This window comes from Vanellus vanellus (assembly GCF_965231255.1).
Source record: "Vanellus vanellus genome assembly, chromosome: 15".
NCBI classification, from domain to species: Eukaryota; Metazoa; Chordata; class Aves; order Charadriiformes; family Charadriidae; genus Vanellus; species Vanellus vanellus.
The window spans coordinates 7,466,819-7,492,864 of NC_138920.1; the positions used below are offsets into that span (position 1 = coordinate 7,466,819).

The following is a 26,046-nucleotide window of genomic DNA, read 5'->3' on the forward strand; positions in this document are numbered from 1 at the left end:
ACCCTCAGCCTGCCTTCGCTCCGCTGCCCCGTCCCTCCCTGCCTTGGGGCCAGGCAGGGGCAGGAGGGGGGACACACTGCCCCGGGCATCACCTCTGTCCCCGCAGGGAGCCGAGCTCCCCGGGTGCCAATGCCCTCCCCTTCCCTCTGCAGGGAAGGAGCACCCCCCGTGTCCGCGGGAGAGCCGGGGCGGGGGGGACCTCACAGGGCTCCTCGTCACCGCAGCCCCTGAGCACCTCATGGCCAGGCAGGGGGGTCCCCCCGGAGTGCCGGACCCCCTTCCCGCCCGGATCCCCAACCCGGCTGAGCACGCTGGGGCGGTGCCCCCAGCACAGCATTAATTCCCCATGGAGTTTTTCCTTGCCCCCCAGTTCTCTGTTTGGAAAACGTGCAGCTCCCTTGTGCGCAGAGGAATACACCCAGCGATGCCTCTTCCCGGCGGGAGAAACGTGCGCCCTGCAATCACCGAATGGGCTCAAATACGTTGATGGCTGCAGGATGGCCCCAGGCACCTGGGGTGTGGTGTTTGCTGCTGGTTGCCCTGGCTGGCTTTTGGTTGCCCTGGCTGGCTGTCGGTACAGCCACGGCTACAGGTGCTGGCTCTGCCTGTAGCCATCTGCTGATCATGGGGAACGAAAGGCAAACCAGCGGCAGTGCGGGTCCAGCCTTTCTGAACGCAGATGGGACTCAGGGAGGGATTCCCGGGGAACAGCGGTGTGGGATGGGAGGGTGCTCAAGCTCCTGGCATCATCGAGTCTTCCAGTATTGATGGTTTGTGGTCCGCTCTGTGCTCATCCTTACCGCGAGCAGGGACTGGTGAGCTCCATCGTCTGCTCCGACCAGCTCCCGCTGCACTGTTACTTGAATAAAGGAAGGAGTTTCCCCTTCTCTCCATAAATATTCCAGTAGCAAAGTGTATTAAAATGTGAAGACTAAATTACATGTACTAATTAGAAAGCATTATGCAAATAATTAAAAGAGCATGTAAATTAATTTTCTATCTATGCATGGGATGCATACTGTATATTTTATTAAAGACCCAAGTGACCCGCTTTGGAGGCTGGATTGCTGTTTCGCGCTGGCTCGGCGTGCCTGCGGTCCTATGGCATCAGCCGAGCCGGGTCAGCGGGTGGGTGGAAGCAGCCCCGGGGGAGCAGGAGCCGCCAGGCTGCTCCCGGAGCGCTTGCACGGCCCTGAGATCCAGCTCCAGCTCCAGCTCGGAGCACAGCGGAGCTCCCGCCTGGACAGCCCCCACCTCGTCCCTGCCTGGACTGCTGGTGTCACCCGAGCTGGAGCATTTTGGATAACCCATCTTCCAGGCATCCCCGGAGTGCGAGGGAATGGGTCGGAGCTGGCGGGCTCTGGGAAGAGCGGCGCAGGCATCGCAGCTGGGAGGGAGGGAAGCGCAGAGCGGCTTTCAGAAGGCGAGGAAAGGATCGCAATTAACATTGAAAACACAGGATGATTCCCAAAGCCAAGAGCTTGCCCCATCCAAGCATGGTGCGTTCCTCCATCCCATTCGTTACTCACCCATGAGATTTGGGAAGCAGGCAGGGAGGAGCAGAAATTTGCAGGAATGCACATGCTGTGACCAGCAGCACCACGGGACACGAGACCTGAGCCGCCGGCGGGAGCAAACCCCCGCTGGCAGCCCAGGAGCAGCCCAGGAGCAGCCACCAGCCATTATTTCCCATAATAGCCACTCTTGTTTTAACAAACTCGTTTTAACCCCAGGCTTGTGGGCCATGTTCTGGACTAAAAGTAGCAAAGTCTCCATTTTAAAAGAAAACATAGTTTAGGTAGCAAATGTTAATCGCTTAACTTGGTTAAACAAGGTTTTAGGCCCACCTTTGCCAGCAGAAGGCTGGAGGATGTGCGTGCGGGTTCCCTGGCGGCTCCCCAGCTGTTTCCCTGTTTCCCTCGCAGCTGTGGCTGTTACCACCGGCAGAGGACCAGTGCCTGGGGCGAGGAGGGGATACAGCGCACTGCAGCTCCACAGACCCGAGAGGAGCTGGTCCATCACACCAGCAGCAGCGTTCAGTCCCCCTTCATCCCTGCCACTTTCCTTAGCTCCAGGTATTAAAGCCAGGAGGGGTGAAGCCCACCCAGATGAATCCAGGCCAGCTTGTGCGGGCCAGCAGCTGCTCAAATACCGCAGCTGTGTTTATATCCCACCTCCTGGCATGGAGAACATCCCCTCGGCTTTAGTGGTCCTAATCACATCCAGCCTCTGCTGCTTTCCCTGCTGCAAAGGCAAAGCTCAGGCCGGCTTCCAGCACCCAGCCAGCAAAGTGGGACCGCGGTCATCAGCAGATGAGAGCTATCACTAATTAAGCTGCGTTATCACAGGTTGTCTCTGAACAACACCGCTTGTAGACTTAGAAATGTTCAGTAGCCCCTAGGTGACAGCTAGTCCTCATGCCTGGACTGCTGGTGTCACCCGAGCTGGAGCATTTTGGATAACCCATCTTCCAGGCATCCCCGGGGTGTGAGGGAATGGGTCGGAGCTGGTGGGCTCCGGGAAGAGCGGTGTAGGCATCGCAGCCGGGAGGGAGGGAAGGACCGCACTGCCCAGCACCAGGCTGCCTAAGGAAAGACCTTTGCAGCTGCGGAGGGTTTTAAGCCCCCAAGCAGGGGCTGAGCACACCAGGAGCAGCATCCCTAGCCAACCTCAGCAAGCCCAGCACCAATTTTCTCTCCGGAGAGGAGGTATCCCCCCCAGCACACCCAGCTACTTCCCGCGGTGGCGGCTCTTTGGGAGCTGGCTCTCCTGTGCTTCAGGGGGTGCAGTCTGTGCTCTGATGCTGCCTGGGCTCTATCCTCCTTTATCCTGAAGGCAGCATAAAAGGCTGAGCTCATTCCCGACGCTGTAAGTGGCCTCTGATGCTCTGAAACGAAGGGGGTGTCTGTGGGCTGCCCGTCTGTGGGGGACTGGCTGGGGAGGGGGGGACTTACTGCCGCTCTCCCTGCGTCAAGAGCATTCCTCTGCTAGATGCGATAGGAGGGGGGGATTAAAAACAGAGTTTAATCTTTATTCCTTTGAGATTTTTTCCATTTAAAAAAAAAAGCCTGCATGCTGCTAATCTTTCCAAGCCCGAAGCTCCCCCAGCTTGGGGGTGAAAAGCAAAGCAGGACCTCCCCTGAGCCCCCCCGCCGCCCGCCGAGGGGGACTGGTGCGCCGGAGCTCCAGGCTCGGGTTCGGGAAAGCCACGAAAGAGGTTTTCTTTTTTTAGCCTCCTGCTCTCTGTGAAGACATTAGGATTTGTATGGCTATGAGTAAGTGCACCAGGAAAATCCTCCCACTGCTGTGCAGGCAGATCTAGCAGAGCTGGAGCTGTGCAGAGCAGGGAAGAGCTGGGTGCGGGAAGGTGCCCAGCACCAGAGGAGTGGGTGATCGCAGCCCACGTTCGCATTAGCAAGACGCTTCTGTGCAGCGACGGGTTGCCAGGACCGGTCTGACTTACTATTTCTAAGGCAAGTAGGAAATTTTTGTTCTTTTGCTAATCCCTAATCAGTTTTCCTGAGAGCAACTGCGTTTTCATTTGGTACAGTGGGTAAATCAATTAAACACTTTATCAGGTTATTCCTACAAAAGCTGCTCTCCACACTCACAAAATGATTGATGAAAGAGTGACTCTTTTGCCTCCAGGGAATGGTGATTAAGGAGTGACCTTATTAAGCTATTTCATGCAGCTGAGAATTAGACAACTCTGCTCCAAAGAGACAAAGTAAACGTCATTACTTCTGTTCAAAACTTCTTTGCCAACTTCCAGACCCATTGACGGCCCTGAGCGTGGTCTGTGCACTCGGCTGGTTATGGGAAACCCAGGAGATTTTACAGGGCTTGGTCTGCAGGAAGACCGACTCCTCGCCAGCAGCGTTTCTGGGATCTGTCCTGCTCGTTGGCTCCTACAGCTCTGCTGATCTCGGCTCTGGGAGTCAAAGATCAGAGCCGACTGCTTGCGTATGCACCTGTTAAATCAGCATTGCTTGTAACTCCTGTACTCGCTGAACTGTGTATGGAAACCCGTAAAGACAAACAGTGCTCTAAATCAACTCTTTTTTAACAAAATTAAAACACTTTCTCCTGGCAGTAAGAAAGCCCCGTGGTCTGTATATACTCATGGATTCACGTCAGCCTTTCTCTCAACCATAGCTATTAACTTCGTTGTAAGAAACACGTGAACTCAAGGCTTTCATCCTCACCATTTGCGATGGCTGAATGAATAGCCTCGGAGGGGTGGAATTAAGTTAACCAACTATGCCTAGACAGGTCACACAGCTTCAGGTGCGCAGGGAAGCACAGCGCCGGCGGTGCGCGTTCGCAGCCAGACCTCGAATCTGGCGAGAGCAGCAGAGGGGGAAAACCGCCCCGCGCCTGTGTTTCAAGACCATCCCCTCTACCATCAACGAGTGATGGTCCAGAGCTTGTGAGCCTCTCGGGGCTGAGGAAAGGCCTCCCTACAGCTCAGCCGTCCCTGGGTTGCGCAGAGGGAAGTCTGCAAGAGGCTGCTCTGACCACCCTGGATGGGATTCAGGGACTCTGGGCTCCCTCTGCTTCCAGCGCTGTATTGATTTTAACAGCGACAGCCTAGAGGGGAGCAGAACAGACTGTGCTCCGTGGACGGAATTGAATTGTTTTAAAGTTTTTAAACAAGTTGGCTGTCTTCCTGGACTCTTAAATTAAAGGGCAATTAAGTCACTTTCAGTCTGGAAAGAGCTGATGGGTGTTTCCTGGTTTGACTCTTTAAAATTTTGCCAGAGGGATTAATGCAATGAAAAATTGTCAACTCTCAAGTCAGGGCTGTCAGCCAACACTCAAGGCATTTAGCTAAGCACATGTTCAGACTCTTTTGGCCTGTGGACAGGAGGAAATGGGACAAAACGAAGGCGTAGGAAAGAGTAGCTGGGCATAAAGGACACCAGCACAGCAACATCTGTACCTTCGTACTGATAAGCATTACGGGAGGAGAAAAACTGCTGGTGCTACTGCTCCATGGGAAGCTGACTTTTCCCCATGGTGGCAAAAAACCTGGCTAAACATCAGCCCCAGCTCTTGGCTGCTTGTCAGGCATTGGTTTTGTTAAGTTAACACAATTAATTGTGCAGCAGGCGCACTGTTCCCAGCATGAAGGGGGTGCAGGTGACCGCTGCCCTGGTACAGCTGCGGCGCTGCTGCTGCACCGGGAGTACGGCCCTCCCGTCGTGCTGGGGGTCCAAACAGGCTGGTAACGCTGCTGAGAATACGCAAGAGCTGCAGGCTTTCCCGCTTGCCAGAAATGCCCGCGGTCTCCCTCCCTTTGATTTCCACGCTCCTTTCTAACATTTAAAAGCTCAAATCTATTTTGTTTCTTCCGGGATTGCTAACCAAAGCTGACTCCTGAATGAATTCTGTCTCTGCTTCGGTTAGTCATCCCTTCAGGACAGATTTAGTAACTGCTCAGGGAAACCACGTAGAAGCCAACAGTTCACTGTTGGAAGGGAGCACCCACTCACTGTCAACTTCATCTTTTTCCGAGCTAGAAAGCTGAAAGTGCAGCAAGAATGAGGAGAGCGAGCCTCTAGCCTCACCTGTTGTGTAGGAAGATGGATAAATTGATGCGTACTTAGTCCCCAACCTGACTGCAGGCTCCGGAAAGTTGCTGCAGTGTGAAGTAACAGAGCAGAGACAGCAAGCATCCACAGCAGAGTCCACCCTCCCCATCTGCTGGAACGCTCCTTGGGGCCAACGACCCCATGGGACCGCAGCTCCAGGAAGGGCTGACAACACTCCTCGCTGTGGGCAAACAGTTGGAACTTCCACCGCATGTCCTTCGGAAGTGCCACCAAGCTGGCAGCACACGGACCTGCCCCTCAGGTGAAGCAAATCTCTCATTGAGGTGCAGAGTTAGTAATGGTTTAAAGCTCAAGAATTGTCTGTTTAAAAAAAAAAAAAATAAAATAAATAAATATGTATCTGACATGTTTATTGCTTGTGTTTATTAACGCTTGTATGCTCCTCCAGAATTTCACACAGTACTGGTTGACTGGAGGCACGTCATGTTAAAACTTGTCCTGATAAGCAGTAATACACCAGAGTATTTTAATGCATAAATATGAGTCACAACACCATCGCTTTCAGGTAAGGACAGTTTATTTGCCCCTTTGAACAAATAAGGCAAGATATTTGAGAAAGATCAGAGTCTCCTGTATCAAACTCAGAGGAATGCAATAAAAGTTACTATTTCATACATATACAAACTAACGACCCAACACTATTATATACAAACAGCCAGATCTTACAAAATAGCATTTCAAGTCAGCACTTTATGCCAGTGTTGCTAATTTCTTTGTTACAAAAAAAGTTAAAGCTACAAACTTCACATTTTTAAGTCTCACATGACTGACACCATCAGTATCTCTGGGGTTTAGAAGCAAAGATAATGGTTTGTCCAGAACACTTTCAGCAATGCTGATGGACCCAAGGAGCACACAAATGCAGCTTCACAATTAAGCAAGCTTTTTGCTTAAAAACTTTGTCGGAACAGCTTTCCCTTAAAGTACGAGCCTTGGTCTTAGCCTGGAGGACTCTGAAAAGCAAGCAGGTACTATGCTCCCAGACGCTCTACAAAGGGACCAAAAAGGGAATTAATTTCTCTAACAGATTGAAAATCAGTGAAGGAGAAAATAATTCCTCTGCATTATAGCTCCAAGTGCAAGAAACATCATCAAGTCTCAGCCACTGCAAGCATTTAAGAAAGGTTCAAAGACAGTTAAGCCATTGGACCAGTTTTACTTATTTTGGTTCATTTGCTGTATTTTAAGACAATCACATCAGCAAAGCAGAGTATTTCAAGAGTGCTTACATTCAATTACAGCAGTCACAGGTTGCATATTCCGTAAATAGACACCACCTTGTGGTGTTTCACCTAAAACTCGGGTTTTCTAATGCCCTCCAATCACTAGAAAGTTACCTACATACACAGTGCAGAGGTAAAACTACTCCCAGCAGAATCTGCTTGATCCACGCCGCACACAAGCAGTGCGCCATTTACCACGTCGCATATCCGCACGTCTGTCACACCAGAGAGGTGTTGGGCCAGATCCATCCCAGTGACTAATACAAGATCAACTCCTGACCAGAGAACTCCCTCCTAAGTTGCGGGAATTTCTTTGATGCAAAGGACGCTCGTGAATATTGCTCATAATAAACACATGTTTAGGGCAAAACGTATTGCACAGATTTCAGACGAGCACTGCGTGAGCCCTGATGTTCGCACAGCACTTCACCAGACCTCATCAGAGAGTCCGGACTAAGGGATTTTAGTCCATTAACAGCAACAAAGCTTTTAATTACTTGGTTTTCCTAATTCAAAACTTTCCCAATACTCGAGGCTATCAAACAGCCGGTTGTCCCAGGATATACTTTTATGTCGGCACCCTAGATACACCGCTCACCGCCTCCCTCGTCCCTTCGGGACAGCTGCTTTGCCGATCTCTGGAACAGCTGTGTTCGCACTGCATATCAAACTGAGAGAAACCGATGCAACCAGATCTGCAGAGGGGGTAAAAATGGCTTGGTTCCTTTCACAGCAACGGAGTATACCTGGTAACAGGAGCCGAGAGTCTGCTCCAAGGGGGGGGAAAAGAGCCTATGGAGGCGTGAAATGAGCACTTCACCTCTCTAGCAGCATTTGATTCAGGAGACACTGCTATTTAGTTAATTATCTAGGTGATGTACCGAGGCCTATTTCAGAAGAATGACATGGAAACTGTTCCCTCTATCAGAGCAAAACAAAAATAAATCGGTAGAAATATTTGCTCTGTCCAAATATTTCATCATAAGCTAAATAAATCTAAAACTATGTAATTCTGCTGTTACAGCCCACGGGGCAGAGGCATCGCTCGGTCTCTGCTCTGCACACTGGGCTCGCTTCTTCGCTGCTTCTGTTTTACTCTCCACTCTACCAGTGGGAGTTCATTGCACCATCCTCACAGCGATTGTACACGCTGGGGCATTTTTGTCGATTGATCTATATCGGGCAGGGACGGCAGGGAAATTTAAAGAAAGAACACAAGAGCATCCAGAGGGACTGGAAGAGACTGAATCTCTTCCACTGGGACATCAGTAATTGTCCTCTCATCCAGATCAACTCCGCCTTCACTCCACCACCATAAATGTGCATCTTTGCTAATTCAACAAAGTCTCTACTTTCAGTTCAACTTTTCTGATGTGCTAAACCTCGCAGAAATGTGAAGGATGGTGAAATTAAGTTTTTATTCAAGCATCTAAAGATGTAAATCTGAAATGAAGCCTATAAAAATCTCCACAGTTCGTGAAATACTTTAAGTCCTCTCAGACACAGCAGAAGTATCTAATTCCTGAGAGAGGTTCACACAGCTTCCACCCATTCGAACACTGTTTCCTTTTCCTGTACTCCACTGTCAGCAGGGTCTCCCTGAAGGACATTTCCAAAGAGACAGACGAAGGGGAATCGGATCATCGATTGGCTTTTGGTTTTAAGCCGGTGTGGATTTTAAATTGCAGAATGTAATTTCTGATGGAGGCACAACACGCTTTATCTACTCGTATTAATTTGTAAAGTACACAAAAAGAGGACAAAACTGAGGTCTTGAAGAAACCACACTTGCTTAAAGCACATAGTGTAAGGCATGGGGCTTGTTACAGGCTTTTTAAAAAGTGAGATTTAAGTTTCTTTCAAAAGGCTGGAACAGTTTGCACACGTTCTCACCTGCTCTCTTCAGTGACCTAAAACTTATCAGTACCTTAACAGTAGAAAGATACAATTAACAGCTTGAAATTGTGTCTGTGCATTCACAAAGAAAAACAAAAACCACAAAAGATGCAGCCATTAAATACCACAATGCATATTAACTTAAGACAAAACGGACTACTGAAAGTTCAACTGAAAAGAGAGTGAGCCAACTTTCATTAGCCTATTTCTATCCGTTCCTCTGATTTAAAAACAATCCCCCTAAAAACAGTAACAAAACTCCTTCGGAATAATGTTTTAAATATACGTCTAACATTAAAACATACCATCAGGATTTTCCACTTAATGGCATTCCTGAGTTCACAAAGGTGCTATGGAAAAATAAATGAGCAGAAGTATTGCCCTCTATCTTGCTAGCGTATTTCAATAGAAATCATTATGTTTAGTAGTCATAAAAGCAAGGAGCTGATTGTTTGAGGATGGAAGAATATTCTACCAGCGGCTCAGAAGTTCTGCTGCCGCCGCTTCTTGGCTTCAATGGCATCAAGGATCGGCTGCCGCTTTGACTGGTATTTCTGGCGGATTTCTTCAATCTCCTGCTCCATCATGGGGTCCAGAGCCGAGAGCCTCCTCTGAAGTTCATCCACACTCCAAGTCTTTAGCTAGCAGGGAATCAGAAGAAGAACAGACATTGGCATCAGTACAGCCACCATCCACGCATCTACCGCGATTTCGCTGCCCACCTGACGGTCACAACACCTCTTCCAGTAGGAGACGGTGGAAGAGTTCTGCTCCAGACTGCTGCTCTCGGTGAGACTGGCGTGAGCCTCAGGATACTGGGCTGCTTTTGCTCATTTTACAGATACACTGCATGCTCTGTTTAGTGACAGCACGAGTGTATAAAACAACCAGTGAAATGTCTCCCCCGTTGAATTGTTTTTCTAACGCTTCATTTTGCAAGCTTAGAAGAGAAATACTACATTGAGATGGAACAGAAGTGAAATTCTCTCCCCCTCCCCTTTCCTTGCAACTAAACTTCCTTCTGCTAAGTGACAAAAAGAGACAGAAGGGAACAGGAAAAAGAAAATCATTGACAAAAGTTGCATTTGAAAAAAAAGAACACCCAACATTTATGTACAATCAGGTTGAACCTCAGTCATGGGGAGGAATTCAGACTCCTCTAAGCCAGAAATCCCAGAAGACACACACACACACGAGGTCACTTTGGGTCGGCCTCATACTGATATAATATGCAAGTACAATTTGTATTTTACAGTACACGTGAAGATGTCAGGCCAGTCTGGACCAGCTTCCCTTCACTGAACTCCCTATCTGCCTGCCCTTCGTTTAATTGGCTCTCTTGTGCGTGCCAGTTTGCTGAGCACTGGCACAAAAGTTTTATTCCGTGATTAGAGATGCCAATTGTGCCCTGGGACAGTCTAGATCGTCCGCAGCTACACCCTTTACGTAATATTATAATATTACAACCTGTATAACAGACAGGACTTTAGGATAATGTTAAAAAATAACAGACACTGGAAGTGCTTCAGATGTTCAGCTTAAGCGCCAGTCCTTTTCCCATCCAAGACCGAGTGACCCCCAGAACCACACGGGAGACACTGTTTTACAGCCGCTGCAGCAGGACGGGAATGCCTATCTGCACCCTCTGCTTTCACTGACCATCTGCTCTGGATACGAAGAACACACAGCATAATTTGGGGTTTTTTTTTGTGAACAAAGTAGTTGAAAGTCTAAAAATTGACACAGATGTCACAATTAAGTGACATATCTTTAATTCAATTAAATGCAAGTGATTCTGCTGTCTTGCTTTAGCTGTTAATTAGTCGGCTATTGTGGTTATTCTTCAAGCCATTTCTGGAGCAAAACGCACAGTGAAATGCTTGCTGCCTGTTATAAAGCAACAACTGAATTACCGGCTGTTTAATGGCAGTTGTATAGTTTGCATCAGTCCTTAAAACGTATGTAAATACTAAAATACAGAAATCCTGGTCCTTCTTCCTGAGGTGGAAGAGATACCAGCCCCCAAACCACAAAGTCATCTGCTAGCTGATTTCTCACAAGGTCTTTTGAAATTCTTTAGTGTATTCTGCTGAAGATATTTCCTAGTTGCAGTTACAGGATCACAAATCCACTTTAATAATCCAGGCACACGCGAAACAAATCCTTTCTTGCAAGGGTATACTGTCTTTCGGCCTCTCCAATCAGGCAACTGTTCATTAGAAAGACAAAGCACTTCCTCCACAAAGATATACATTATTTATACACATTAATGCAACTTTACCAGACAGCAGTTTAAGTTGATGCATGGCACCAGTTGCCTTTCCACACTAATTTATTATGGAGTGGGTAATTATTCAACATTCCCCTTCCTCACAGTCCAGGAAATTGAACAGTCAAATAAAAATGCAAACATTAATTCAAGTACTGAACACATATACTAAGCATACACTATATCTCAGAGCAAACGGCTGTCACCTCTCCCAGAGCACCCAGTGCTAGTCTACTAAAAGAGAGTTTTGGAACAGATCTGAAATACCTTGCTGACGGCTTAAGCCAACTATTAGATGTCAGAAATTGTCCTAGGGCTGCAGTCTTCCATGGACGCCCTTTGAGCCTTCTCCACCATCCTCCCGAAGTGCTGGGTGCTGCTTATAGCCAGAAACAAATTGCCAGAGTTGGCCGAGCAGAGGGCAGAGCAGATTTACAGCAATGGTCTCTCCAGACCCTGAGCACGTGGCAGTGAGAAGAAAAAACTGTCCTATTAATGTCCTTAAATATGACCTAGCATCTGTGGATACCAACACGCAAAGTCCTCTGCTAACTGTAAGTGACTGCTTGTGAAGGGACGTAATGGCTTTGACAATTCCTGGGACTGTGTTTGTCAGGACAGATGGCTAACAGTATGGAAGATGCTTAGAGCACAGCTAAGTCTGGAGTGGGCAAAAGCCTACAGATATATATTAATATGAACAAATTGGGAAGTGGGATACCCGCGCAGACATGTAATGCAGAACAAAGCAGCTACTTCAGGAGACGGATCATGGGTTAAACAGAACGGGGATGGCGGGAGAAGGAAGAGAGGCAAGTCAATGCACTGCAAAAAATCTAAGAGCACAGAAACACAGCCCGTGCGTTGATGAGGATGAACTAATTACAGAGTTCTCATCTAGAATAACATCAGTGTGGCTGTGAATACCATGCTACTCCTAAAAGAGGCAGAGAAGCCAAAGGGCAACACTAGTAAAAGGTCCCAAACATGACTGTTCACCACTGATGAGCCAACGAGAGACTGACAAGCTTCCAGTGACTAACGAGAGCCCAGCAACAATGCAGTCCCAAGACACCCAGCTCTCTGCTCCCACCCTGCTTCACACCTGCGACACCACCAGCCCTGGGACCTGGGCTACTACTCCACTTGTCCTTCCACTTGCACACGCATCTTTAAAAGAAAAGAGAACTGCTTAAAATGTGATGGCCTCCATTTTACTTTGCTGTGTGGCACTTCACTGTGAGCCAACGCCACAAACAGACTTTCTCCCAGAAATGAAGTTTTTAAACTCTAGCATATCTGTCTCTGCAGCGGTAGACTCCTGGGATACTGACATTATTCTCTTAGAGAAACGCCAGAAGCAAAATAAGAAAAGAAGGACAAGGACAGAGCATCTCATGACAGACGGTTACTCAGGGTAAATCTCAGCGCTGAACAGCTGCAATTAGAGCGGGTTTTAGCCACGGGCTCAGTCCCGTTCCTCTCCTCACTTCTCCTCAGCAATGCTTCTGTTGTAAGAAGTCGTAAGTGTCTTTGTAAAAGCTATCTTGTTTTGTCCACAGCGATCAAATAGCTAAGACAAACTTTTAAAGGAAGGAATCTCATTTCAAATGTAAAGACTGATGTAAAATACTTGTTCTAAGGTTGGTCAAACACATCTATCAACAGGGAGAGGCGGCAGCGCAGCGAAACTGTTCAAGTAAGGTGGTATGTGCAGAAAGCTAATTTTTAACCATTTGATTAACAGTTGTATGTATACTCGAGGTTTTGAGAACGATCTTAACTCTGTAAGAATACCCAAGTGAAGACAAATGGCAGAGGTGCAAGTGGTCACCTGAAAGCCTCTCGCCCACGGCCATGCACGCTGTTGGGTGCCCGCAGGCTGCAGACACCACAGGCAGCAACATCTTGTTTTCATATGCTGTTGCTTTCTACTGTGCATTTCAGAAGGACATATAATTATATCCTTCAGAAGGACATAACCTACGGCCTTTCCATGCGTACGTAGTAATGATGGACAAACCAGGAGCAGATCATTTGATATACAATTTCTTCCTCAAGGAGAAGATTTGTAAGCTATTCATGACATCCCTTCGCCAGCATTTCAGACGGACTTGCCGGTAACTACTCCGCTGAACAATGTTCACCTCAGCAAACTGCTACTGAGTTACTGTCCTTTCAAATCAGCATTTTAAAAACAGGGGGAAAAAAATACCACTTGCATTTGCTTCAGTCAGGTACAGTGTCACTGCAACATGATATTCTACTGAATGTAAATGAATCTAAGCAGCAAAAGGAGAATAAATAAAGGCTCTCTGCAGACGGGTTAGACATAGCCACGGGTTCGATATTCAAGGGCACCATGGTCTGAAATTTATACCTATGCAGTTCTGTCCTGAGCAAGAGGCGGTCTAAAAACCTGCCATGGTATTTTTAAACAGACCATAGAGGATTTATGCTTCACACGAGATCTGCTGTAAAGCACAAAGCCTACAGAGTTAGCTCAGCCCCCTCCCTGTTCCCAAGAAAAACAAAAACTCAAATAGTGAAAACTTTTTGAATTAGAAGTCGATGCAGATGATTTATCTCAGTTCCCTCGGTACCCACAGTCCTTACACTGAAGAGCACCCATGCCTATTTTTCCTACAGCAGGGTCTGTAGCTTGACCAGTTTGGGACCTGGTATACTCCTCTGGTCCCTCAACGGCCCTTCAGCAGCACAAGGTCACCGCTGACTCGGACCAGTCTGCACTGCCGACATAAATACGATGTTGTCCGGTAATCCCCAAGTCACTTCAGCTATCATTCTTATTTGCTCTTCTACCAAAAACACTGCCAGCAAAAACCTCTTGCTGCATGAATTATGAGCATCAAAAGGAAACGAGCTGTTTCGCAGCAGCTTTTGCACATTTTTCCCCCAACAAAGAGTTTCGGCAGAGCACTAATTCACTGGCTGCACAGCAATCAAAAAATATTATCTTGGGGCAAGTGAAAAACATGTTCCTCCTGCAACTTTCTTTTTAATTGCTGACACTGAATCTGATCCATAGATTTAGCACAAAGCCTTTTCTTTGCATCTTTGCAACGTTTCATGCTATTGGGCTTTGGTTTTAAATACTGTCTTAGAAGTCCTAAAGCTTGTGCCAAACATGAACCCTCCATCTCCAAGGAGGGGATGCAGCTCTTCTACCATCACCTTTTAAACATGCAGATGGACCCTGACTTCTGGAACAAGATCAGAATATACATGATATCGGTGAGATGGGCTTACTTTCCTCATGGTGAAAGTACTTGAATAGTTTTGCAGAAGGAGGGTATTTTCAAGTCTTGATACTACAGCAAGTCCTATGAATAAAATTAGGAAGTTGTTCTTTGCTTCCTTAGCCCTCCAGTCATACCCCTCTACCATAATTTCTGCGAGTCTGAACACTTGTCTTCCACATGCTCACATGGAGTATTTTCTGAATATCCTCCCACCTTTACCACCAATAGCCCATGGCTTTTTAGAAAGGAAACACCCAGCTGCAGCAATTGGTCTGCCTTTAACCCAAATATACCAGGTGGCATTTACTGTTCAACATAACTTGATGTCAAACTTTTAAGTTTTAAATAGCCTTTAGAAAAACTGGCTTTAGCAATTATCACTTCATAAGGGGCAGTGGGAGTTTGAAGACTAAAATACAGAAGTAATAAAATTGCAGCTTCCCACGCTACACAGGGAAATAAATTCTTAGTGGAAAAGATATGAGCTAGATGGGAACTAAAGAAAAAAAAACAAATTAATTGTCTATTTAGCACAGCTTTTATTGTTATATCTTCTTTTTCTGCCCGGTTTTACACTGCAATCTAACAGTTCTTGACTGCATACCCAGTAATCAAAGCCCCCCCCAGAAACGCAAAAGATCTTGAATCATAGTAACAGGGAGCACAACTCATTTACTTGTGCGTATTTAGACAGGTAAAATTAAACATGGCTTGAAAAGGGTTTTTATCCAAACCAAGTTATCCACGCTACGCTAAACATTAAACACCAAACAGAAATTTGCTGCCAGAGATAAAGAAAAATATTACCACTGTAATACAGTAGCAACAGGCTACTTTGGAAAACCAAACCAAACCAAACCAAGAAAACAACCAACCGGGACTACAATTGCATGGAAGCACATCTGAGCCCCTCACAGGAGGCTATTGATTGTCACACTGGACACCAGAAGTGGCTACGTCTTAGAGATAAGTAGAAAAGAACTCCTACAAATAGTCTCTTAAGTGCTCAGGTGTCCTTTGGGAAGGGAGGCTCTCCACAGAAGAGACTAATTAAACTCTTGCTTCACTTGACCTTGGCTATCAGCAATGCTATCAAGATGCTTCTCTTCCGATAAAACCAAGGGCACACTCGTACTTCCTCTCAGGATCCTGCAGATCCGTTTGATGCACATCCACCTCAACTTCTGAACTTTTCTTCTATCACCTCCTCAAGCAGGGTTTTATTTTTGGAAGCCGATCACCCATTGGATGCCACTTGCTGCAACTATTTGTAGCAACCACCTCGCAGCGTAATTCAGCCTGCAGCGTGCCAGAGTGCATGGGTGCTATAGAAGACCACGAGCTAGGGAGAGGTGTCAGAACTCAAGGATCCATGAATGTGAGCTCTGACAAGTGTAAGAACTGAGATTATTCTGGAATTAGCCTTCTGTAACTTGAAAGACTGGTTAAACACGGTATCAATTAAATGCTCGTATCAAATATACTCTGAAAGAACAGATTACTGAATAGTACTATGCACTTTTTTTTAAACCAGCAAAAAAAGCATTCAATTTCTCTGGCCAAAATTAAATGTAGAGGGTGATTTCTCATGCTAAGCAGTGCTCCAGACTTTAGGTCTTGAAAACGGTGATATAAATTGGTGTTGGAATAGCATGCCATTTTTTTCCTTAGCATTTTTCCTGAAATGCTGGCTCAATACCACTTGGCATACTTTCAATCACTGATCTAAAAATTAAGTGCCTTGTTCTCATTTATGTTTCTAGCATAAGGAGGCCTCGATGTAATGTATGAGCAGGCATTAACTATTTATTCACTGTAAGCTGTCCAATGCAAGGGACACGAGAATCTAGGAACCTACGGGCACTTACCGCCCACTTTTCATCATGATTGTCAGGTCCCTACGACTTCACAAATCTGTCAAGGAGTCATGCTACAGAGGGGCTACTGTAAATCAGAACAAACCCCGGTGCCTACACAAACATGAATTATCTTGATTTTTCCCCCCCTTTTAGCTTTGGCATGTCAGTGAAGTTCCTCACTGTTATGAAAGCAGCGGATGAAATGCACTCACTGCGGGATTTCATGCAAGATTAAAAATACAGATATTAATCTTTCAAAGCATTTGAAAAATAAGTCTCAGCAGCACAAGCTTCTGCTTTTAATGCATCTTAATTATTTAGGCAATGTGCTAGCAAAACACATCATGGGCTGCCGCACCCAGCACAAGACAAAAAAGCACTGCCACTGGAAAGTGAACTTCCCAAAGAAAGTGAACAGGATCTGTCATCAGTGCACATCTGGAGACAGTTGTTTCAGGCCACCTCATCTGGACAGCAGATGACTTCCCACAAAGAAATAACACTCAAGTTTCAACTAGATCAGCACATGCTCTGGAGGCCAAGTCAACTTCAGCCGATGCAAGTCCAGCAGCTGAAACAGCAAAGGGAGTACAATCACAACATGGCTTTTTGTAGAGGAAAGGCAGACACGAAGACCCACTCAGCATTCGATCTATCTCTAGGTGAACTGGAAAAAGTATTTTAATAGAGAGTTACATCAGGGGAGCCCCAGGCCTTCTCAGATGACGTGTTTGGGCTGGCTCTACCTTACTTTCACAAATTTGGAGTTTTATGGCTACTGAAAGTGAAACATCTTACTGCTACAATGCCAGTGAGGATCCCAGTTACTTCCTATGTAGCTTGGCTTATTTGATTAAAACAAAGGTGTGTGATGCCAGGCCATTGTTTCTGTACTGTTCCTACAGAATTACTGCAAGGCAATACCTGCCATAGCCTCCTTCCTGCCCTGCTCCCTGCCAGACATAACGTGAAGACCACATCCAAACTGGAAACTTCCCTCTGTCCTGCATCTGCAGGAAGGACCGCTGCCAAGACCTCCCTTCTCAGCTCAGCATCCTGCTAGCTTAGCAAGGCTTCTCTCAAGCTGCCACACGACCACAGCCTGACGGGCTTCTTGGGAAGCTCCCCCTCCACTCATGGCATCACTACCACTTTGCTGACAGAACCTCACTCCCCAGTGGCTGCCGAAGCAAAAGGCTGCCTTTAGCAGGAGACAAGTCGAAAAGCCCAAGCTTCGTCAATACCGGCTTTCTGGCTGTTACCTGGATGGCAGCAGCATAAAGCTGTCACAGGGATTCAAGCGGAGGCCAGATTCCGGTCAGTCTGGAGGAACTCTGCCGTACCCTGGGGCCAGGCAGCCCCACCGCCTCCAGGCTGACCCACCGCAGCCGTGGCTCCTGCTGCGCCTTGTCTCGTCACCTGAGCCACGTAACACCCGAGAGCTCCTTGCTGGGAAGTCACTCGCACGCTCCCCCAGCCACCCCTCATTCCTCAGCTGATATACCCTACGATCATATTTGATTTTCTGATTCCAGGGGATCTAAAGGGTCTATATGAGAATGAAAGTATGTGTGTTGTATGCGCCAAGTCCCACTCCACGCTTAGGATTTGTCTCTTCCATAGCAAGAACTGCCATGATCCTATTACTCACCTATCTTTTATTTGAAGGTATATTTACACCCATACCGTGCGAACCTGCTGGTTCAGCAAGGACCTTCCTCAAGCATAACTTCAGTACCCAGTTCCCTTGACCACTATGGAAGAGACACACGTACATGCTTCAGACACACAACCGCTCCTTCGCCAGCCAAGAGGCATCTTTGCTTTCTCACCCTCCCCACAGTTTGGAAGTTTTGCCCTTTCCCCCCATTTCTCAAAAGCCTGTAAGAGCCGGGGGGCAGCTCTGCTGTTGGCAAGATGCCAGAAAATTCCCAATACAGAAACAACGTTGAGAGGGCTATCGCAAACACACAGATCTCCCTGGCTACTCTGGCTACGCAGCGATTATGCAGAGCAGTTACCCACAGAGCAGAGAAGATTGCACAACTGCGGGAACACCGCAGCCTGCATCAATAACGCTGGCATCCCCTAACCGCTCTTAGCCAAGAATTGCATGTTATCAATCCTTACTGTAATTCCTAAAAGGCTCAGGAAAGTTTTGGTGTGAGAGCCAGTACGTCCATATAACCTCTGCATACTGTTATCACCCTCGGTATTGTGTAGAAATTATATTAAGGAAGAAAACCCATCCAAAGCTCTACTCAATGATATGAGTGGTCATAAAAAAAAGAGGCTTTTTTAAAAAGACCAATGAATTTTAATCTTCTGAGTTCCCAGATTAAATTTCCTTTTTAGTCTCAGTATCAATTATGAGTATGAATAACCTTATTCACTTCCAAAATCATCCCAAGTACCACACACACTTAATCTAAACAAAGGAAATGACAAATTTTGTTGGTGTTATTCTGCAGCACTGAACTTCAAGAAGTCCAAACCTTAAAATCCTTTAGAGACTTAGAAAGTGGCTGACTAATCCTGTAACCACAGAGGCAAGTTATCTCACTGTTTTTTTTTCAGTAACTGAATTAGAAACCAAGCTAAAAGGTCAGCCTGTCTGGACAAGAAAAATTTAAAAAAAAAAAAAAAAAAAAGAGAGCAAAAAAGGAGCGTCACTTACTTATAAAAAAAGCTTGCCTGAGATTTGATTAAGGAAAACCACAGCAGAGGTGTTTTTTTTTTTTTTTTTTCCCTTCTCTAAGTGATTATGCTTTTAATTTTCTTAAGTAAGAGTACCAAAATACCTCTGGACACGCTAAAATAAATCATGTCATTGGGCTTTGAAGATCTGGCTAGCTGCACAAATCAACTGTAAAGTACACAGATGACCAACATGGGCTTTACACCACCACTCCCCCTCCCCCCCTTTCTTTTTTAAGAAAAGCAATCTGTCAGAAAATGCTGATTTCTTTAAACCAAATAAAATTTTCTACAAATCTGAGAGGCTTCACTAAGTTCTGCTAGGAAGGGTACGTGGGTCTGTCATGGAGCTTCCTTCCAACCTGACACACACTTTCCTCCTCTTTCCCTTGCTCTTAAGGGCTCCGCTCGCTTAAGGATTAACAATTGATTTACCAATTCAGGATCACTTATCCTGAATAGAGCAGAACTCCTGAAGAAGTAGAACTAAGCACACCTGAAGTAAGAGTGATTCCTTCATACAATATTGCTCAGGGTACTATTACCACGAAACACAAATGTAACTGAAGTGGTAACCAATTAGTTAACACTAAATCAGTACGTGAATATAGTCTTCGTTAATAATGTGGAGTGAGAAGTTTACTACTGGTATATTAGTATCATTAACTTATCTGAAGACTTCACAACTTAAATCTGCAATGGTAATCCATGGTAAGTAGCCATTATAGTTTTAAATAACCTTGGCCTATCTATCTTAACACTTAGAAGTATTAACCCTTATTCAACAAATGTTTTTAACTTGAGTCTTGGTCTCCCAATTTATTTCCAAATCCAGGAGAGCTGCTGAAGGGGGTTTGTTTCCAGAGGGACCACACCAGTTCCCTACCTCCTGTACCCAAAAGTGAGGCTCGTCGCAAAACCCCGGTCCAACGCAGCTCTGCCTCCCCTCCTTCACTAAGGGCAAGGAAGAAATAGCCGCAATTTGAAGGCAAGGAAGACTGGATAGTGAATTAAAAGATTCCTGAGGAAAGACTAAACTACAGAGACTTCCATGGCATTTTGAAAAATGAATAGCTGCATGACCGCAGGAGAGGCTGTTGCCTTTAAAATTAGCAACATATGTTTCCTATCTCAGAGACAAATATTTTTGGGGGACAGCCCCCCAGTAAACCACCTCCATAAAATCCACGTCGCATGAAGCTGCATGCCTCGCCAGGCAAGGTTTTCCCATGCGTTCACTATTACTTGGGCATTCATTTATAATGATCCCATGTGATGGCATGACACAAACCAAGACGGAATTAAGCACTTAATTTCTGAATAATATTCCTTTCAGACTATATCAGTCTTTACGTATCAAGCTACTCTTTCTCCCTCTTTCCTGAAGGTCAAAGCTTGAGTTTTGAAGCTATCTGGTCGCTGAGGTTATTGAAATAAGAGCTAAAGCAAACCTCCCAGGACAGCCTGGCCACTGGAAGCAGCCAGAACCAACTGTATCACCTTCTCTGCCTGAGCAAGACCTCAAACATGCCTCACACACGATGAAACTCCCCCCTGCAAAGCCTCCTGGTGAGGTAAGCACGGAGACATCCAGTAATTACATGCACCAAATAACACTGGCAATAAACAACGTCAAGATTTTTCTGCAAGTTTTATAGGAAATCAAGAAGAGGGTGCACAAAGGCAAACGCACCAGGTCCAGAAGTCAGAGCTGAGGTAACTTTGCTCCTCCACAGTACTTCATTTCAGGCACTTGTCCGGATGAGACCCTGCCCATGGGAAAGTATTCACAGAGGCTTGATGGAGACTTTATCCCCAGGCTTTTCCCTTATGCTCCAGAGACTCCGTCCTCCGAGAGGCAATCCAGAGCAGTTACATTAGGTTCCTGAAGCAGAGTCCCCAAAAGGAGCCCTTTTTGCTACAGATGAGAAAAACCTGGACAAGCTTGTCTTTTGAGCTACATTACCCTTTACAAACATTTGTACCCACAGATGAGTTGCAAGAAGATTTTAGAAGCATTTCAAATAGATCTCGTTTGAGCAGGAGTGTTCTTTCTCTAAGGGAGATGCTGTGCCAAGAACACACCCAGCCTTGAAAACAGATCTCAAGGCGTAACAAGGCTCAAACAGGTTTTCTAAAGAATTCAGTATGCTCAGAGATTTTTCCCAACGTCACACCTTCAATTATTAATTCCTCTTCCCTTTCTCCCCAAGCAGAAATGCACGTTGCAGCCTGACCTTAAACACAGAGCAGTAGTGGAACAAATCCCATGATCAAAGACCCTGGCTGAAGTTCTGTTAGTTATTCAGTTCATCCACAAAACTTTCAGTCAACGTCTCAGCTAAATGCTACAGTAGCAAAGGGGCCTCAAAGATAGTCCGGGATGTTGAATTTACAAGTCTGAATACTCTCATATAAAGTTGATTTCAGGTTACATTATTTCAGTCTCCATTAAGGGCTATGACCTAAGCAATTCGACACAAACAACAGCGGCTCATTTTGCTTCCCACTCACCGCAAGTTTCATTTAAAAGCCTTATGTCACAGAAGGCCTGCTATATACAAAAATATAGCAAAAATGAAAATTTGACAGCAAGTTGTGGCAGTAAGTGCTTTGCAATCAGCGTCAGTACGCACCAAAGTGAAAGCAGGTGGTGAACAATGACCCTGTTACCAAATGTAAGACAGCAGAAATCTATTCTCTTCCGCAACAGATAGAAGAGTCAAGCCACTGAACTACCTTTTTCCAATTTCAAATATTGCTAACAAATTTGAAAACCAAATGTGGTATCTTCTGGGTGGTTTTTTTTTTTTTGTTGTTGTTATAAAGGGAATTATGAAAGGTTTATAAAACCTACATACATAGAGCTTGCTGTAAATCACATTGGTGGTTTGAAGCAGCCGTGAATTCGATGAGGTTTGCAGTCAGGTTCAGAGTGTCTTCCTTATGCAAATGTTACAGAAGATTCAAGACCACTTAAACAATAAGAGATAAACAAGCTGTTCCTGGGCTTATTTTTAAAATGACTGTACGTTTGATTACAAGGTGACAAAATGAGCCATTTTTCCTTAATAAAGATGTCACTAGTTAAAAGTATTTGCTGGGAAGAACATACCAAATATGCAGAAAAGGTAATGCTTAAAACAAACACAAACAATTAGCAGAGCTTTAAAAACTCTTAGCAGATGGCTGAAGGGAAAAAAAAGGAAATCCATTTAAGGGACATCAATGTTATGAATCAAGGCAGGTGACATTTAAAACCAATGAATAAAACATCACAAAAACCTGTCTCTTTATAATTCATGCTTCACAGTGGAAAATACAGCTAGGTACTACACTTTAAGATCTCCCTCAATTAGCAGGAGATACCATGGGCTCTGGAAATTAATAGTTGTCTACTCTGGACTGTCTTCGGTTGTCAGAAAAATAGTCTTTTTATTAGAGTTTTTTGGTTTTCCCCCCAAAATTATGGTTCAATTGGAGAGCATTAAGATAAAAGCTTTATTTTAGATTCAGCACAGCACAAACAAGTTCACTTGTTTTCCAACTAGGAATCAGTGCCAGCTCCCCAGGACCCAGACAGTGTTATCTATCAGCCGTCCCAGATCTGGTGTTCTCTCTCAAACTGATGAATGCCCTAGCAAATAAGTTCCCTTTACGATCAAAGTAAGACTACTGGAAGAAATCAGTGCTTGAGAAGTAATTTTTATTCCAGCCACCACTGGGAAAAATGGAAGCTCATGACAGATGATGGGAAGAAACTTTTGGACAGAGAAATCCCCGAAGATTCACTCAAAGTGTTTGGTTTAGTCTTGGAAAGTGTTATTGAAAAAAGCTCAACTTTAACCAAACATTTTTTTTTCTTCTATGCAACACTATACATATTCAAATCAATTTTTGGAACAGTCAATCTTCATTCACCACACAAAGGTTGGAGTTACTTGCTCTCTTAGAAAAGAACGTATTGCAAGTTTCCTAATAATTCAATAGAAGTCTCGAAATTAATTGGTTCTCAAATAATCCCATTTAAATGACGTGTGAATGTGCACACTCCAATAAAGCTTTTTTTGCTCCTGTCCAAGTGGACAGACTTTCAAGAGTCTTAGTAACCAGCTCAGATTATTCACTTAAGTAATCTGGATGGGGGAAAGGAGGAACAGAAAGATTAGTGTAGAGGCCTGCATCCGACACCTTTGCCAAGCTGCTTAAAAGACAGAAGTAAAAAGAAGATAAAGCTCACAGGATCACAGTAGAGTCAGGAAACGCTATAAAATGATAAACTATAGAGTCAAACAATGGCAGCTTACCCATATAGTACAAGTGCTTTTTCTTCTAGCTTCTGCCTTATCCTTATCTCCTCAGCATGCCTTCTTCCTACTGCTAGAAAACACCCAAAGACCAGTTCCAACAGAATGACTGCCAATTATTTAGCCTGTCATCATTTTCAAAGCCTGCAACTGTACAGAAAATACTCCCAAGTTTTTAATCGATCGAACTTTTAGAAGGACAGACAAAAGGCAGTAAAGCTATAAAGCATCAATATTAGAGTGCTAATAAATGCTATCCAAATGAATGTTCAAGAGAAACCGAAGACATTGAATGTTCCAGGTACTGGTAGACAACAGGCTGTTCGCAAGACAAATGACACCTTCACAGACAGAATACAATAAACTACAGACTCTGGTCATTGTAAAGCAGAACGTGTTTACTGTTATTGATAAGCAATAAATCACTTGCCCTCTAACATTTCCTCCCTATAAATCACTCCCAATGAAAGAAACAGATGGTTCCAGTATGCAGCCATTCTTCACCACAGTCCTGAGCTGGGAGAAGAAATATACTGGGCTGAGTGATCTCCATTTTTAACGGTAGTCCTTCTACAGCAGCATAGGGGAAGCAGCAGGTCGATGCAAGAGGCATAACCCTGTGCGCCGTGAGATACCAGCTGCAGCTTTTGCAGACTCACGGCAGGGCTGGGCAGCATACAGAGCTGCAGCGCGCATCAGTCACCGTACCTCCCTGGTCTGGACTCCAGCCGGCAGCGATCCATCCTGGCTGGCATCCGTACCGCCTGGACCACACCTGATATGCATAAGTAGACACTGATCTGCAGGCACTGTCAGGCTGGTGTCTACCACCAGACTCAAAAATACAATATGATCCTGATGTGATTTGACTTGCTTTGAAAGAATTAAGCTTTCTATAAACTTTTCAGTAAGAACTTCAATCTCGCGCTATCACACCAATACCTAATTTCTCTAACTACACAGAAAAGGATTTGCGTTCATGATTTCACCGCAAACCAACAGCCATTTGTCCAACTGAACAAGCTGAAGACTCCATTAGACTAACACACTTTCCTCCTCTGCTGGTAAAGATACGAGAAGCTGTTTTACTTATTTATTTTAATTACTTTGTTTCCAATGTAATGTTTCAAACTACTAAGTAAAAGCACAGAAAGGAGGTTGTTAATACAAAACATTGTATCCCAGATGACAGCAGCATAACAAAACATAGCCTCAGTAAACAGAAAATTATATTTTTCTTTACTACTTCAAGAAAAAGAATTATACTGCCACCCAGGTAGGAGGAAGCCTCGCCTGTAAAAAAGAAAGATCTAAGCAGAAGCTGTTAAAAGCTCTGGCTAGAAGGAGCTTACAGACAGGCACAAAAAATCTCAAGGTTTCCTATCAAGTAAGTATAAATGGACATACAGTTATTCAAAGTTATTTACTCTTGCAGCGCAGATAATTCGAGAACTCCAAAAGATGCGAATATACTTTTAGAAATTGGACTATTAATATTTAAGTATTTTCTTGATGTTTTGCTCCAACAGTTTGCCAGACTATTGCTTTGTCTCTTAACTGAACAAAGTGCAATCGCAAGTGTGAAACACGTTTCTGCTGCTCACTCCTTCGCCCCACTGGCTGGGGGTGGGTGAACCATTCAGCTCCTACAGCCTGCAGCTCCAAGGAGCCCCTGGCAGGACCCGGTGTAAGGAAGAGGAACATTGTGTAGAGCAAGAGCTTCTAAACAAAACCAAAGACCACAGCAAGCGGTCTACAGACACCTTTGAAACAAAGACGCCTCATTTCAAAATTAGTGAATTTTAAAGAGCACAACCCATGGAGAAGTCGGGTATCGTCAGCAAGCTGTGGCCCAAGCAATTTGGAAGCAACAGGCCAGACAACTGCTTACTGGAGAGAGATCTGCAGCTGTGGGATCAAACCCAGCCCTTCCTCTGGCTCCTGTAACTCTGCAAAGTCCCTTCTCTGCCCATCTCTGCCTAGCAGATGGTGAGGTGGGGACAAGAACTGTTGCTTGTACATAAGGACTCTGACTGTGCAGCCCCGACAAAAGTGGCAGCTGATCAGAACCTGCATTCTCCCCCCTCCAATTACAGGCAATTAGTACCTCATGCTCATCCTTCCTCCTTCTGCCCCACAAAAATTTCAGAAACAACAGTTCTGCTGCTTGCAGGACAGTCTTCCCCAGCAGCAGAGAAACAGATGACGCTGTGCACTGAAAAGCAATAGAGTCTGGTTTGGAACTAGGGGAAAATCACACCACTCTTTCCTGTCCGACGAAATTCCCATCAGCAGCTGAGGAGACACTTCTCAAAGGGAGCTAAAGAGATGAGCTAGTGCAGAGAACAGCACTCACTCACAGCACGGAAACACAAGACCCGAAACACAGGTTCGCTCACGGCCGGCTGAAGCGTGGTGAACCTGCAAACAATGCCCGTGACAACAGCCATCTTCCACAGTCCTTCCACAGAAAGCTGAGAGATTTGCCGCGTCTACTCCTTCTACTTCTGCCAACATCGAGACTCTCAATGATGTACGCTAGTTTCATTTTTGTAAAGAAAAAAGTTCTGCTCCAAAGTTTTTCCGCTTCAGTGGGAGAACCTGTGAAGGCAGATCCTCTCCACTGAGCCAAGAAGTGAGGAGGACAGACCCAAACTACCGGCTGTTGGTAAGCGTTGCAATAGGAAAGGTCTGATTCACCAAGACTTGGCAGATGCAAGCAAAGCAAGGTCTTCCCAAATGAAGCAGGATACTTCTTAAGAGACATAAACCTTGTTTCTGAAAGTCAGCTTCCTTCCCAGAGCTGCAGCAGCAGGACGGAGATCGCCAGTGCAGAAAACGACTGCTGATGGCTGCAGTTCTCCACTGAGGTCCTGCAGGTGAACGGCAATGCTTTCCTTCAAAAGCACAGCAAGCA

General features: G+C 45.4%; 1 protein-coding gene across 1 annotated transcript in view; it reads right to left on the reverse strand.

Moving 5' to 3' along the window:
- Positions 1-6,059: 6,059 nt before the first annotated feature.
- STK4 (serine/threonine kinase 4) overlaps positions 6,060-26,046 on the reverse strand; it is a gene marked incomplete at its 5' end in the record, with an annotated part of 48,602 nt that continues 28,615 nt past the window's right edge. Inside the window, one exon of the mRNA XM_082490910.1 lies at positions 6,060-9,375. Within this exon, the coding sequence (XP_082347036.1) occupies positions 9,217-9,375 (159 nt within the window). The 3' untranslated portion in view covers positions 6,060-9,216. The remainder of the gene's footprint in view (positions 9,376-26,046) is intronic.